The sequence below is a fragment of the Taudactylus pleione genome, unplaced genomic scaffold (genome assembly GCF_031769625.1).
Source record: "Taudactylus pleione unplaced genomic scaffold, aTauple2 ptg000093l, whole genome shotgun sequence".
In the NCBI taxonomy this organism is placed as follows: Eukaryota; Metazoa; Chordata; class Amphibia; order Anura; family Myobatrachidae; genus Taudactylus; species Taudactylus pleione.
This window is the reverse complement of record NW_028284495.1, coordinates 37,516,505-37,532,108: the sequence shown is the minus strand read 5'-3', so window position 1 is coordinate 37,532,108 and position 15,604 is coordinate 37,516,505. Positions and strand designations below refer to the sequence as shown.

Here is a 15,604-nt window from a genome sequence, read left to right as displayed (position 1 = left end):
GTGGGTTATCGCGGCTAATTTGGCCCTAAGAGAAAGACGACTCTTAGATTTGGCCTATGTGTTTGTTTTTTTAAATGATTCTAGAAAGACAAACCTTTGGGAAAATACAGTTTTTAATACAATAGCAGCACCCTGTTTTGTCAATTATCCAAAGTCAAACACTTAAGGCCCCCATATATCAGAGATTGATTGTATATAAATATCTCTTCCTTTTTCAATCGATTGTAGAATTGCCACAATCGATAGAAAAAGGGAAAGATTTTTATACACAATCGATTGCAAATTGCACGATTGCTGCAATCAATCTCTGATGTATGGGGGCCTTAAGATTGAAAGGTCTGCTCTATACCTGCAGAAGGAGGATGCAAAAGAAACTCACTGCATAATAAGTACCTAAAAATACCATGTTCTGGGATTCTGTAAATACAGAAAACATCTCTCAGCTTTTATGCAATGAATCCACAGATATGTCCTCAGAACACGGATAGAAGAAGCTGTACATGCAGTGATCATAATCTAAAAGCTTCTCTTCAGCAAGGTTACCCTGACATAATGCATGTGAAGTACCCTGTACGGTGTGGGGGGGGGGAAGATGTAATTTCCACGCTTACTTTTATGTTAATGGCTGGAGGTCTACACACAGAACAAGGCATTTAGTACACAAATAACAAATGTTCATTTTGTTAATTAATGCTAAATGTAAAAACCTGGAGCAGATTTTTACCATAATGTTTTCCCCTACTTCTGATTAAGGTCTCTCATCATCATTAGAGATGCTTCAGTTCTCCAGCCAAACCCCTTCTCTGTCTCATTTTACAATAGCCATACTCTTTCCATTAATGCCCCCAAGTTCAATCATTTAAAAAAAAAAAAAAATAATATACGCACATACATATATCTTTTATTAGTCTCCTTTATTTATATGGCACCACAAGTGTTCAGCAGACAAGATTTATAAACATTGCTGCAATAGTGATCATAACACTCAAATAACCAACAGGGTGAAAAGCAACCAAGTGTTAGGCGCCCAAGAGTAGATGACAGCACAAGAGGGCGTGAGAGCTTACATTCTAAAGGGTCGGAGCAGACAAAACAGGTGTGACATGTAGCGGAGGAGGCGGGAAGGGACTGGGTCAAAGGGTGAGGTGAAGGGGGGGGGGGGGTTTCGGATGAGGGCCATAACTTCCTCTCCAGATACAGGGGAGAAGGATGACAGAGCTAGTAAGATGGATGGGGAGGGATGGTCAGGGGAAAAAGGGGGGGGGGGATGAGGGGGGCAGAGTGCTGAGGGTGCGGTGGCATATGTCGTCGACATATGGAGTCAATTTTAGAAGTAAAGTAGGTGGTAAAGTCAAGGGCAGAGAGCGAGGAGGGAGTGGGCAGAGGAGGGAGTTTTAAGTGACGAGGTACCCCACAGCTCAGGGTTACTGGGAACAGCATCAGGGCTTTAAAAAGACCACCTTCGCCCAAATACATGCTGATATATATATATATATCTGACAAACATCTTTTCTTAGGGAGACACTAGTATGGTTAGGATTTTAAAGTTAACCTCTCCTTCCTGCCCGACATATGGATTTAAACAACAGTTTCCTGACCTATAAAGCATCAGAGTATAGGTTAGCAATTCCTAATATTATCCTGTATTTAAAGAGTTCTATGTATAATTTCTTAGAGTGGTTTCACAAATGTATATATTATATCATATTTAAATAAGCATTCTGCAAAACATGCACATTAATTATGGCGGGTAAAACATTCCCACAAAGTGTTTACGCTCATCCGTAAATTACGCATAAATGTAAAATGTCATGGAGATGTGCATTTTAGGTTATGCAACTTTACTGGCCTTTGAACCTGCACTGATTCTTTCAAGTCAAACGGAAGTAATTGAAATGCTGCATCAGACTTGCTTTTTAAAAATACAATTGCGTGTATCCTAATCAAACATAACTTTGTGTTTGCATAACGATTTAAGGTTTTTCAAATAATGCTGATTTCATTTCAATTTATTCAGAGTGAGACATACTTTGCGTATACAAGCTTTTTTCCTCTAGTGACTTCTATGGTTCATTCATTCATTAGTCCAACATGTAGAAACTCCACAGCAATGAATGGGCAATAGAAAGGAAGTACTTTAGTTATGCAGGAATATTACCAATGCCTGAAGACTCAATCTTTATTGATGTGCGATTAAAGTGAGCACGTTCTCTGGCTGACAAACTGCTCAACAGCTGTAGTAAAGGCCACTTGTGGCCAGTTGAAAAAGTATGCGAGGACTCTTACCTTTTATACTAGATTTGTATAAATGGTCAAGGGTATCAGCAATTTCACATCCTAGTGGTTTCAACGGATTTCAGTTACCATGGTACCCAGGGCCGTAACTGGGGTAGTGCGACCTGGACCATGGCACAGGGCACCGCAGGGCAGGGGGCTCTGCTTGGGCCTGTCAATTTTCCTGTTTGTCATCATTCTTACTTGTAGCTTCCTCTTTTTTTAGTCCCCAGCATCTCCTGGCTGCCCCAGGAGTACCCCTATCTCTTCCCTGGTCCTTCCCCGTGAAGCCGCAGGCCTTTTTTGCACCATCATGCGTCCTTATTTGAAAAATGGGGGGGGGGGGGTCGCCAATGCTCTCCACTTTACCACTTTAGGGGGAATTCAATTCTGTGGTAAGCGCCGCCAGGCATCGCTGTGCACATATGTTCTAATTATGGCACAGCGATGCCTGGCGGCGCTATTTATGTTCTAAATGTGTCAACATTAAAAGTTTTCCAACTTGCAATGCTGGCAGGATGCGATGTGCCATTCCGGAATGGCAAATTGCGTCAATGTCAGAAATTGTATTCCCACTTTATGCCCGACAGAGCAATTCAATGGCTGTTTTGTTAGGGCACACATAGCCACGGGTAGACACATTGCCGCTGGCATCCTCCTGAGGTGGCGAGCAAAAATGTACGAGAAGTCGGGGGTTTGAGCACCCAAAGCAGTAGCAACAATTGAGTTGCTTCAGATATAGACTGGTCAAGCGATTCTAATTTGTAATCCTTTTAATGGATTACATCCTGCAGATCTGTTTTCATTCTATCATATTTTTTGTTATAATTTTAGGCGTATTTACTATACTTAATTTTTTGCGCTTTCTGGTATACACAGAATTGAATTGCTTCGTCAGGCGCCCATTAGTTAAGGCGCACGATACAAGAATTGAATCGCCCCCAATATTTTTTTCAGTGCTGACTTCCAGCGGAAACACTAGAGTAACTAGATGAAGGCTACATCTAAACCAGATCTATTCAAAACAAAACAATAGCCATTTTGATTGATACACTCTTCTTAGATTTTTGGATTACTAGAGGATGAACAGCAAAGAAAAAAAAAATTAATGAAAAATTCCAAAACACTTCAGTTATGGTTTGCTATTACTTTGCATAAGTTATTTTCAGTCAGGTAACGTTATGTTTTAAAGTACAGGTTTCAGTTATATACAGTAAAAAAAATTAATGCAAGGGGGTATACAGTATGCATGTTTCCCACCCAATTAAATGATAACAATAAAGGCCTATGTGTTGAATAACAGCAATTTTTCAAAAAAAACAAAACCCACCAGCTGTTTTCCATGCATTCCAGCAAGCACAAAAAGATATCCGGAACATCTAGAGCCAGCTGCTGGAGACATGGAAAAAATAGGATATATTTCACAAAAACAACCTATTTAAGAGAAAAGCAAATTAAAACATCTGGTGCCTTAACTCTGTACTATTTGAAGAGAAAGTTGTTGCTTTTACCTTCCGCCCAGTGGGTTTCTCGACCATGATGTTGCAGTCACTGTCAGAATTCTCACTTGGAATTACTTTCATTGACAATGTTTTGGGCATCTTATTAATCAATTTCTAGACCCAAACAGCTTGATCATTATGTACCTAAGGGAAAGAAATTAAATTATTAAAATACAAATATATATAATTATCGTATTTTTCTGTTGCAGATACATCCGCAGTGAAGTACAGAGAAAATGACATTATAAACATTCAATACAATATAAAAAGGAATAGACAGTACATGGGCAAAAATCAAACAGTGAGATGGTGCAACTAAATGAGTGGCAGTTACTAACAGTAGCACTAAATGACCTGGGAGGGTGGATAGGGAATCAGTATGTATGACCGCCGGAAGACCGGCAGCAGTGAGGATCCAGACAGGGGAGTTAGGCAAGTAAAACTGGGAAGATATGAGGAGGGAGCACTGTGGGCATGTTAAGAGTGTGAGGAGATCTGGCAGGATTTAATGAAGTTCAAGATATGCGTTTTAAGGGCACAACTGAATCCATGCAGGCTTGTTAATATTCTGCTGGGGGTGGGGATGGTGGGAGGGGGTGGTGCCAGATATGGTAGCCACACAGGAGGTGTGGGAGGAGATAAACACAGAGGCGAGGCAACTATCAGAGGAAAAGTGAAGAGGGCGAACGGGATGGAAGGTTGAGAAGAGGTTTCAGATGACATTTTACCTGTACTACAGCATCAGCTAGTAACTGGTGCTAGACTACATATATTAATATTGTGGTGTGACTGCACTGACCAATTGCTGCAAGCAGAGTGCCATACATATTTGCTGGGGACTCGTCTGACATAGGCAATGGTGGGTATGTTAGAACTCATTTCTGTATAAGTCTGGCTTTGGATTGTAGCAATGTGCAAAGCCTTTTTGTTTGGTGTGCAAAGCATCATATATGAAGGGAAGGATACATAGAGTATAGTGGGGGTGGATTCACACAGTACTGAAAGGCAGGAATGTGTTCTCGTAGCCTGGAGCATTATTGCTTTCCTCTGCTTGGTTACCACATTTGAACACAAAACCCTCGCAACTGAATATCATTATAACCCCAAATGTATCAGATTAATTGATAAAAAAAAAAAAAAAGCTAAGTTTGGCTTGTTTTTGCCATTACACGCTGACCATGCAGACATGGGGCCTGATACAGAGATGCACACTACTGTCGCAGCAGCTGCGTCTGTATACGCAGCTGTTGTACAAAAATATACCAATGTCGCAGCCACTAGGATTTGTATTGAGATGCCCCCCACGGCTTTGCAAATCCAAGCCTTTGTCGCAAATCATTCAATCATTGCAGTTCTGAGTAACCCTATGGCTACGCTGAATGGGAGCGAAAACGGAGATGCCGGATACCTTTATATTGCATATGGGATTGCAGACGCAGGCTGTGACACAACCCATAACAATTGTGACACACCTGCATCTTTTGCAGCCACTCCATTATGTCCCTCAAAAGCTCGCCAACCGTCAGCCACACTGCGAGTAAAAAGAGGACAGGAGAGTGATACAGAAAGAATTGCTCTCAGAAAGACAGTGGCAGATCCAGGAAGGGGGGGGGCGAGTGGAGCGATCGCCCCCATAGCACAGTCCGCATCATGCACTGAGCTGCACAGGCTGTGCTCAGCATGTGCTGTGATCGGAGCCTTTGTAATGCGCTCCCCGTCTGGGGAAAGGGTGTCATTGACATGCTGTCATCGAGGAGCAGAGGAGGGAAAGCGCACAGCCGGCTCCCCGCACCCTGCTAGACATGCAGGACTAGTGGCTGGGTGACAGACAGAAATGCTCTCAGCAGCTTCGACTATAGCAGCATCAGAGCGGCTGGGCAGCATTCTCTGCCCGTTACCCGGCTGCCTGTCACATCCATGCAGCACTCCTTCCGTGACCGCTCCACTGCAGGGGCTGTACTGGTACACTTACACTACCTTCCTCTCTGTCTGTCTGTCCCTTCCCTCGGGCTCCTTCCTGTCCCTGGCTAAGACCCCGCCTCCTCACCCCAAGTCTCCGCCCCTTCACTAGTCTATCCTGTCTGTGTCATCTATTCCTATACCCTGGAGCTCCACAGGGACCAGAGACAGAACAGCCTTACAGACAGGTTAGTGCCAGGGCAGGTGTGAAAATGTTCAAATGATATTTGAGGGGGGAGTAGGGGGGTTGGAATACTTATGCAATGGAGGGGGTGTAGTTATTTTTATTTGGGGGGGTTGTTTTAATACTGTAGGTGCTGAGGGTGGTGTAATAATGTGTGTGTATGGATTATTAGTGTGTGTAAGCGGTATATTCATAATATCTCTGTTATATGTGGGTCACTGAAGGACTCTGCATTATTTGGCAATAACTGAGTTATCTGGCACCCATTGCGATGCTCCCTGATCTGACAGTCACTGCCAACCTCACTGTATTATATGGCACATCCCTGCGACGCTTCCTGATCTGACAGTCACTGCGAGCCGCTCTGTATTATATGGCACATCCCTGCGACGCTTCCTGATCTGACAGTCACTGCTAGCCGCTCTGTATTATATGGCACATCCCTGCGACGCTTCCTGATCGGACAGTCACTGCGAGCCTCTCTGTATTATATGGCACATCTCTGCGACGCTTCCTGATCTGGCTGTCACTGCGACCCTCTCTGCATTATCTGGTAGCTTCTGGTTTGGGATGGGACTGGTCGTGGTACTTGTTTATAGCTCTTTGCCATACTTTATTATGCATTTGACTATTTAAAGCACACCCACATTAAGCAAACCTTACCTACAGAGGCTATTATAATGTCTTTTCCCATTGCAAAGCACTGGTGGAGAAACTGAGCCACTTAATTGTGTCTGCCAGGCTAAAAGTTGCCAGCCAGTCCCTGCTGCTTTTGTCCCTGCACAGACGAGGGGGCATGGCTTCTGCTGATCTTGGAGAGGAAGGGGGGAGCAGGAAGATGGCTGGGGGAAGGGTGAACAGGGAGATGGCAGCTGGTGCTGAAACTGTGTATTCACACAAACATTGTAATAATCAATGTGGCCACAAAAAGAAACTGTAAATGGGAGGCGTTGGGACCAGAAAGGGGAGGTGCCAGTACAGAAAAGAGGAGGAGTCATAATTAATCATTAAATCGCCCCCCCCCTCCCTAAAAGAACAGTCTAGATCCGCCCCTGCAGGAAGATTTGCAAATATTTTGGGTAACAGCAAATCAGCATAAAGCCCTGTTTTCAGGCACTGGAGAAAGCAATCCATTATAATGTGCAGAAAATTCTACATGAACGGATTAAGAGTTGTATGTTATTGCTGCCACAGCTTGCAAAAACATGCTAATGGAACAGCCACCAGGACTTGTACTGAGACGCTGAAACACAGAACCAATGTGGTATTTGTTGAATTCCACCAATAAAATAAATAAAAAAAAACAAGTATGCAGTACTTTCAGCAAATCAGACAGTGGCAATAAATATATATATTACTGTAATGCAAACAAAAAAACAGTATTGCAGTGTGCACACAAAACTAAAAATACTTTATATGATAAAAGCCACTATCCGAGCGGGTTTCATAATCAAAACAGTGTATGCTGGGTACCAGTCCAATAAAAATAGTAGTTCTCAGTTTGGTCGCTGAGAAAATAGAACAATGTAAAAAATGTGTGTGTGTTAGTGTGTGTGTGTGGGGGGGGGGGGGGTCTTTAGTCTAGCAGATGGGAAGCCATTAATAAAGAGCAGGTAAAAGAAGGGTACAAAAGTAAAGTGCAAGTTCAGACGAAGCAAGCAGTTTGGCATAGAGACGGAGCTTACTGTGCTTGACAAACAGTCTAATTAAAGCAAACTGTCCAAGTCTCCCAAATAACTATCTGCCATCCCTGTGTGTATGTAGTAAGACTAGTCTGGAGTTGTAGCGTCACCTTAGACTGGCTATGTCCGCCGTCCCGGTCCACAGGATGCAGTGGTAAGGGTGTACCTGCTGCAGCGGCTCTAGGTCTCCCCGAGACCTAGAGACAGAGCACACGCTGCATCTTCATAAGCTGTCACACACAAGAAAAGGGGGGGAACAGAAGGTGTAGCTGTGTGACTTCCTGGCTCCGCTTCAACACGTCCAAGCACTACCAGCCGCACTTCCTGGTTAGTGACAGGGTCACTTGGTGCGTTTCTTGGCCAATGACAGTGGCCATTTCATCAGAGACGGATGTACACTGACGCATGCGCAGTGCCAAAAAAATAAAAAAAAATCACTCCATTTGCGAAACCATTGCATTGTGTACAACTCTGAATCAGGCCCCATATACCTTCTTTAAGTAGAAAAATACACAGACTGAAAGTTGCTCAAAACAATTTATAGATTGAGACTGGCTTGTAAAAGGCAGGGGTTAACTAGACAAGACAAACACACAAAAGTTACACCCAGCACACTGCCATGAGCCAGTATAAAAGGGCTGCATTCTAGAGGCAGATTCAATTATTTTATAGGGCGCCTTACCTAATGGGGCCCAACAGAGCAATTCAGTTGTTGTATAGCCACAGGTAAACATTTCTGCTCATCACATCCTGAGGCGGCAAGCAGAAATGTGCGAGAAGTCAGCAGGTTAGGTGCCCAAAGCAGTACTTTAGACGGGTGCAGCTGTAGGGCTTTCACAAGCTGCACGGGCGCCCGAGAGGAGCAACAATTGATTTGCTCCTTCAGACGCCCATTCATTAAGGCGCCCCTATAAAAGAATTGAAACGCCCCCAAATGCGTTAATAAAATACAGAATCTTAGTTGCACACATATGCAAGTATATGATAGTCCATCCACCACTACAAGGACCACTCTATGTAGAAGCACCATGAAGTTGTCGGTGGCTTCACATATTTGCAAGTGTGTTACTAACTTCTGCATTTTATTACACATAGGGGCAGATTCAACTATAAAGCAAGCAGCCGCCGGCCACTCGTATTGCACATCTGCCATTTATAAAAGATTCTGCCCCCACCACCAGCACAATCTGACTTCTGCAGCTAATGTGCGGAACCTATACTGGTGGCTTCTACATTAACTGAATCTGCCCCATAGAATTCAGCTTTTATTTTTACTGGCTGAACACTAATAAAATAAATATATATATATATATATATATATATATATATATATATAAAATGTAAAAAAAACAGTAGTTTTTATGGACAAAAAGCTGTTGACACCCTTATAAAAACATAATACAATAAAAAAACATTTTGTACAGTACCAATACAATTTTAGACTGTGCTGATTAGGGTACAGGGTTCCACATTTGAAGATTCGACACTCAGCACACGCACTCATGTGCATGATATGAACACCGCAATACTAATCTCCGCCAGAGCGGATGAGGATCTGCTTCCTCCCTCACTGCAAAATCTGGTAGCCATGGCGACCTGGCCCCTGGGATTTGTCGAGCCCTGATCCAGGGACAGTGTGATCCAAGTTATCCCAGTTAATGAAAAACATCAGCATAACCTACAACATTGATTTAGGACATGACAGTAAAGGCATTGTGGCTGATTCAGAGATGCACACACCTATCCCTTTTGCGGCATATAGCACGAGAGGCCTGGCACAATTTCTGTGCTGTGTACTTTCCTCAATTTTGATCTCTTTTCCTGTACCCGTGACCTTGTTTTTTTTTTGTCAGAAAGGAATTAGTATAAACTAGCAGCATAATTAGCCATGGTGAGGGTCACTTGCATTACACCTGTCTTGTGTACTTTTTTTTTCTCAACTTTGCATCAGTTCACAAATAGTCTACTAGTTTTTTCAGGTCACAAAGGACTTGTGATAAAGTCGCAGATTGATCATAATGAAGCATGGTGTTGGTCACTCGTATGTGTCCTTTTTCCTGCTGTATGGCACATTGAGGATAGGTGTATGTGGACACATCAGTAGGATCAGTGCAGCTGAATAGATGCAATCAACTTTGAATGTGGGGGGACCCTACTTGAGTGCAACTATCGGAGGGTATTCAAATTAACATACCGGGAGATGTAGCTCCCAGGTTAAGTGCCCAGAGCTATTCAACTGACTGCATTGCGTCTGGCAGTTAACCCGAGAGGTACTTTACCGCAAATAATGTTCATGGTTTAGATGCAGTAAACTGCATATCCCGGGTTAGGTGCAGACAAGAAGCTTTTTCCGTGATTGGCTCAGAGGCACTAGTTAGCGCAGATATTTGCTTACTCCCTGAGGAGGGTGAGAGCAGAAACGTGGGCTTACTTGAGCAGTTGTATAGCTCTGGGCTCTGGGCACGGGAGCTACAGCCTCACAATGTTAATTGAAAAAAAAAGTCAGAATTCGCGAAAAAGCATCGCAGATTGCGACTTTGCGCCAGGTGTAAACTTATCTCCGTATTCAATTGCAAACACTTTTCGCGTACGCGAAAACGCAGTGCAATGTAATAGGCGAAAAAGTTTTGCCTCTGAATAGGTAAGAGGAAAAAAGTGCAAAATCGCTATTTTGGGGTGCAAAAGGTGGGGAAACCACTCAGCACCCTTGGGACAGCCCCCCAAAGGATAACTGCGTCAAAAAACCCTTAAAAAAAAAAAAGTGAGGAACACCCCAAAAAAGCACTTTGAAAATGGGGGCACAAAAGTGCAAAGTGGGGGTGCAAACTTAAAAACTAGCGAATTAGACTTTTGGGGGGTCTGCAAGTATAGCTGAGGTATTTTTCTGATTGCAGGTGCTTGCTTCAGGTGCATTTTTTTTAAACTTTACTTTAGGGAATTTAAACCATACTTGCACCCATTTTCAAGTACCCCAAATTTGACAGGAATACTTATTTTCAACATTAAAAACTGCTTAATGCTATTCTTCACCACTTGTGCAAGATGCTAATTAGAAGAAATTGACACACCTTAAGTACCACAAATAGCTTTATTAGGGCTACTTGGGGGCATGTACATTGAGTCCCAATGTTAGTGCATCTTTTAGGGGGTGTCAGGCTTATTTCCCCAATCCTGTCAGCACTTTGCCTGGTTTGCATTTGCTGGGTTGCGTTTTCACATCCTTTAGAATTGACTAGGGCGAATCGTGGGTACACGCGCGATAAGTTTCCGCGGCTAAAATACGCGATGAAGAGAGAAGTACGGCCGGCAAAAAAGTATCGCGGGTGCGAACTAATTGAATACGGACTTATATTTGAGGTTGTATAATTAAATTCAGATGCGAAAGGTATACTTGAAAGTGAAAGTAAAGTCACATATTTTCCATTAGATCCTATGTAACCCTGCTGGACATAGATGCTAATACTGCTCATAGGGAAGCAGGGTCTATCATCATCATCATCATCATCATTTATTTATATGGCGCCACAAGTGTTCCGCAGCGTCTTACAATGTATGTAAAACAAATAGGTAACCAAAGACTTACAGTACAATACAATGCAGGACAAGGACATGGGTAATATACATTGCTACATTAGCGACCATAACACCCACATAAGCAGCAGAGCATAAGCAACCAAGTGTTAGGTTCTCTAGTGAAGAGTAAGAAGTAGATGACAGTAAAGTAAAGAGAAGCACAAGAAGGTAGACTAGGAAATTACTCCCAGACAATCATTTCTATATTCATCAAGTACTGCATTATTCCAATGTTTCCAATCCAAACTGGATCCTTACTACAAAGTAATAGATAAAATATATTTCACTAATACCCCTTTTCCACTGGCACCCTAACCCGGGTTATTGGCAGGTCTACCAGGGTTTTGGCTTGGTGTAAAAGGGTCCTCGAATAAAAAAAAAAAAAAAAAACCTGGTTCGAGCGACCCACAAATCTAACCCTGGTCACTACCAGGTTGAACCCAGGAAGGAACCAAGTAACTGTGCAGTGTAAACAGCGCGACCCGGTTCATGACGACTCAGGTCATGCCTTAAACCTGCAGATTGGTTGGCTGCAGTAGCGCTTGAAGATGACATCTCCAAGCATCCACTGAAATGCTGGAACATCCTTGTCCGGTGTGAATGGCTAGACCCGGGAAATATCCCGGGTCCAGCCACCGGCGTGAAAGGGGTAAAGCCAGGATCTGACCCGAGAGCTCAGTACCCTGGGATGGAGCCGAATTTTTGGTGGAAAAGGGGTATTACATATAGCTACAGGGAACGTAAGCTAAATTTATGTTAGATCAATGGCTGAGATAACTGCAAGGAATATGGATAGAGTATGATACAGTAGGCACACATTGATATACACCATCATTTATATTACAATTAGGCAAGCAGCAGGCTTAATTTTTCTTTAAGCATTTCCTGCAATATATTGATCAGACCTAGTTATAGAATTATTCACCGAAACCAATCATGTGATTATTGCAATAAAGTAACCTATATGGCCCTTAACTATCATAGAATACGCCAAGCAATACTCGACCCACTGTAAGCAAACAAGCCAGACAAAAAAAAAGCACATACAAACGAGGGAATTCAATTATATGTGATATGTGTTGACAAATATTGCTGCGATGCCCAGCTGCGCACATATCGGTCATGTACAGTAGTGGCAAATTCCCATGTTTCCCCTCGGAGTGAGGGAAACTTGCACTGCCGATGGACGCATTGTGCAGTTCTGGAAAAGCACATTGCATCCATTGCGTACAATTAGAATTACAGATTGTTTAAGTGTGCGACAAAATAAGTGCAGAAGAACTGAAGATTTACTGACAACAATCCTCTCCCCACCATTTATGTAGATCTTAACAGCCAAGATACAATTAGGTACATTGGGAAGTAAAGGTCATCCCACAGGACCCATGCCTCTCCACAGCAGTAAAGTTTAGTCAGAAAGAAAACATTAATTTTAAAGAAAAATGCAACACTAAATACTTGTACTAAAGGGCCTGGAAACTCTAGGGTCTTTTCCCACACAAATTAGGAAAAACAAAAATACAAAAACCCATGTGACCACAGCCAAATAGCAGCTATACAGTATTTAAGAGAGATATCAATGGGGGTGTTTCAATTCAACGCAAATTGAATAGCGCTATTCAATTCAGCGCGCTGTGTGGTCGGAGAATTGCTGGTTATCGTGCCTTAACAAGGGTGTTAAGGAGCGTTAACCGGCATTCTCTAACCAAAGTGCCGGGCGCGCAGCTGTTAGCGCATCGCTAAGCAGAAAAACTGCTGCACGCCTGGCACTTTGGTCGGATTTCTCCTCGCATCCCCAGGGGGGTGCGAGAAGAAATACTTAGTGCGCCCAAACAGCACGGTGTATTGAATAGCTGCGGGAGCTCCCTCCCGCGGCTATTCAAAATTGCGTTGAATTGAATTCCCCCCCATAGTGTTTCCTGGTAGCATTGCACTGTAGCAGTTTATTTTTTTTTTAGTATGCCAACAAAAAGATGAATGCTATACATAGGGGGGTATCCAATTAGATGCGATAACCAGTTACCACATGGCATAATTTTCATGAGAACTTTTCTCCCTATCCCATTACATGATTTTCATGAAAACTAGAGAATGTGTCTCCAATTTTCCTTTTCAGGAGAAACCTCTTCTCCATAGTAAAACACTGCCTTTTGCGTAACAGCTATCCAAATACAAGAGAATGAGAATTGTTCGGACGTATGGGCTGGTTTTATCTGGTTTTTTTTTCCCACCACCTCTGAGCAGGTGATATGTTGTGCAAAACCCCTATTTTTGGCTAAAAATGTCGGGACTTGGTGCAGAACTGTTGGGACACTTTATTGGATAACTAATTAGGCAAAAATATTTTTTCCATTAGCTTAATTTGTGCAATAATGATGTGTCATTTTTGGGATGAAAAAGTGCAAAGTGCAGGAAAATGGGTTAATTTATGTGGGCCAGGTATAATGGGGTGTTGTATGAGTGGGACAGGTGTATTTCAAATTGCAGGTGGGCGTTAAAATACACCTCTAAGTTTTTTTTTTAAAAGTGTCTTAAAATGACCTAAATATATAATATTTATTTTTATGCAACCCCCAATTTAAACAGAACATACGCATACAGTGAATATACTAAAGAGGAATAAACATTTTCAGGGAAAATTAGGCAATGCTGGGAACAGTGTAGGCAAGCAGTAGAAACACGCTGGTCAAAATGGTGCTAGGACTACATCCCAGTAGCACTGAAATAGTGCGTCAAGTTCACAATCCTCTATTGGTCTGTATTCCGGAGATCTTTATGGAAGCTCGTCTGCAATTGGAAACCGTGAAAAGTACGAAGCCAAATGTAGTTTTCTTGCGATAGCCGCAAAAACAATGTTATCAGAATAACAGAAATATCGCATCTAATTGGATACCCCCCTTAGAGTTTGCCAGTAAAACCATACTGAGAAAGCCAAATTTTGACAAGCCTTCAAATACAGGGACCATACATTCAAATAATGGGTGGAATTCAATTGTTTACGTGGTCCGGATCTCCCGTCTAAAGTGACAGGAGATCGCCGGCCGCTATTCAATTGCTGTCGTTTTTCCCGCTGATCGCGCCAAAAGTGGTCGGGTTTAGCAGCGTAAAGCACCTACTCCCAACCAAAGTGCTGGGCGCGACCGCGAAAACTGATGTTTGGGCGCCCAAACAGGTCACTTTTCGCACATTTCAGCTCGTACCCCACTGGGGCTGCGAGCCAAAATGGAGCGCTGGCAGCTGATCGCGCCCGACAGGAGCAACAATTGAATAGCTCCGTCGGGCGCAAAGGGGGCAGAAACAATGGAATTCTGCCCAATGAAATGATACGCTGATGTTCACTACAACCTTTTTCTTTCTAGTACTGTTAGGAATTTTACTTACTAAGCAAGTCTATCTAACAGTTACTTATAGCACCAACATATTTGGCTGCGCGTTACAACTGAGAAGAAATCATAATAAAACAAGACTTGGTAACAACAGATAGAGGTAAGCGAGCCCTGCTTGCAAGTTTACAATCTATAGGCATTTGATACATGGATAAATGACATATGTTGCAAATTGGTCCAGCCAGATTGCAAAAGGTTCTTGGTGTGCTATATTGATCCAGTCACACAGTAATATAGGCCTGAGTCCAGTGAGTTCTGAGTGTAGCTAGAGAACTAATGTACAGTTGTGTGTGGACTATGTAGAGGGGAGGTAATTGGGCAGAATAATTTCTGGAGGTTATGTGGGTGGTTCTGAAAAGTGATATGCTTGTCTGAAGAGGTGAGTTTTCAGGTGTAGTGTTGTTGATAGCATTATCTCTAAGTGAAAGTATTTCATATTGAATTTGGTAATACAGGCAAGCCAATACAAGTACAGAGCGGACCACCACAAGAGCATTTTCTGATTATAATCAGTATAACCTAAATTAAATTCAAAAATTATAATTTATAATATTCAAAATTATAATTATATTAAATTAGAATTCAAAATAGAGGATAGTGGTAAAAATCTGATATGGGGGAAACCAGTAAGGTTACTATTGCAATAATCAAAGTAGGAGATAATAAGTTCATGAATGAATAAAAAAAAGGAAAAATTCTTGTGCGAGATGTGCGCTTATTCTAGATAGGTTTCTTATGGCCCCCATACACGGTGTGATAAAGCAGCCGATCCGACTGATTGGTACAATTTGGCTGCTATATCGCACCGTGTGTGGGCCTGATGTCGTACCGAGCGCGCACCCGTGGGATCGTACATCGCACTCCCTTACCTTACTGCAGGTTCAGTTGATCAGGGGATGCGATATGCGATCCCATGCAGCGCTATGTGGGAGGAGGGGGGAGCCGGCATATTGGGCGGTCGGCCACCCGATTGCACCATGTGTGGGGACCGCCCGATATGTCGGATGTCAGATCACCCATCGCGTCGCACAGTGCCCATAGCAC

The 15,604-nt window shown here is 42.8% G+C and overlaps 1 protein-coding gene and 1 long non-coding RNA gene across 3 annotated transcripts in view; one reads left to right on the top strand and one right to left on the bottom strand.

Moving 5' to 3' along the window:
- ANKRD12 (ankyrin repeat domain 12) overlaps window positions 1-15,604 on the bottom strand; it is a 167,987-nt gene that overhangs the window by 105,658 nt on the left and 46,725 nt on the right. For both annotated transcript variants that reach the window (XM_088469689.1, XM_088469690.1), the window contains exon 2: window positions 3,786-3,920. In XM_088469689.1, coding sequence (XP_088325815.1) covers window positions 3,786-3,875 — 90 coding nt within the window. In that variant the 5' untranslated portion in view covers window positions 3,876-3,920. The remainder of the gene's footprint in view (window positions 1-3,785; window positions 3,921-15,604) is intronic.
- Window positions 1-15,604, top strand: part of LOC148526954 (uncharacterized) — a 227,078-nt gene that overhangs the window by 203,814 nt on the left and 7,660 nt on the right. The gene's annotated exons all lie outside the window — the stretch shown is intronic.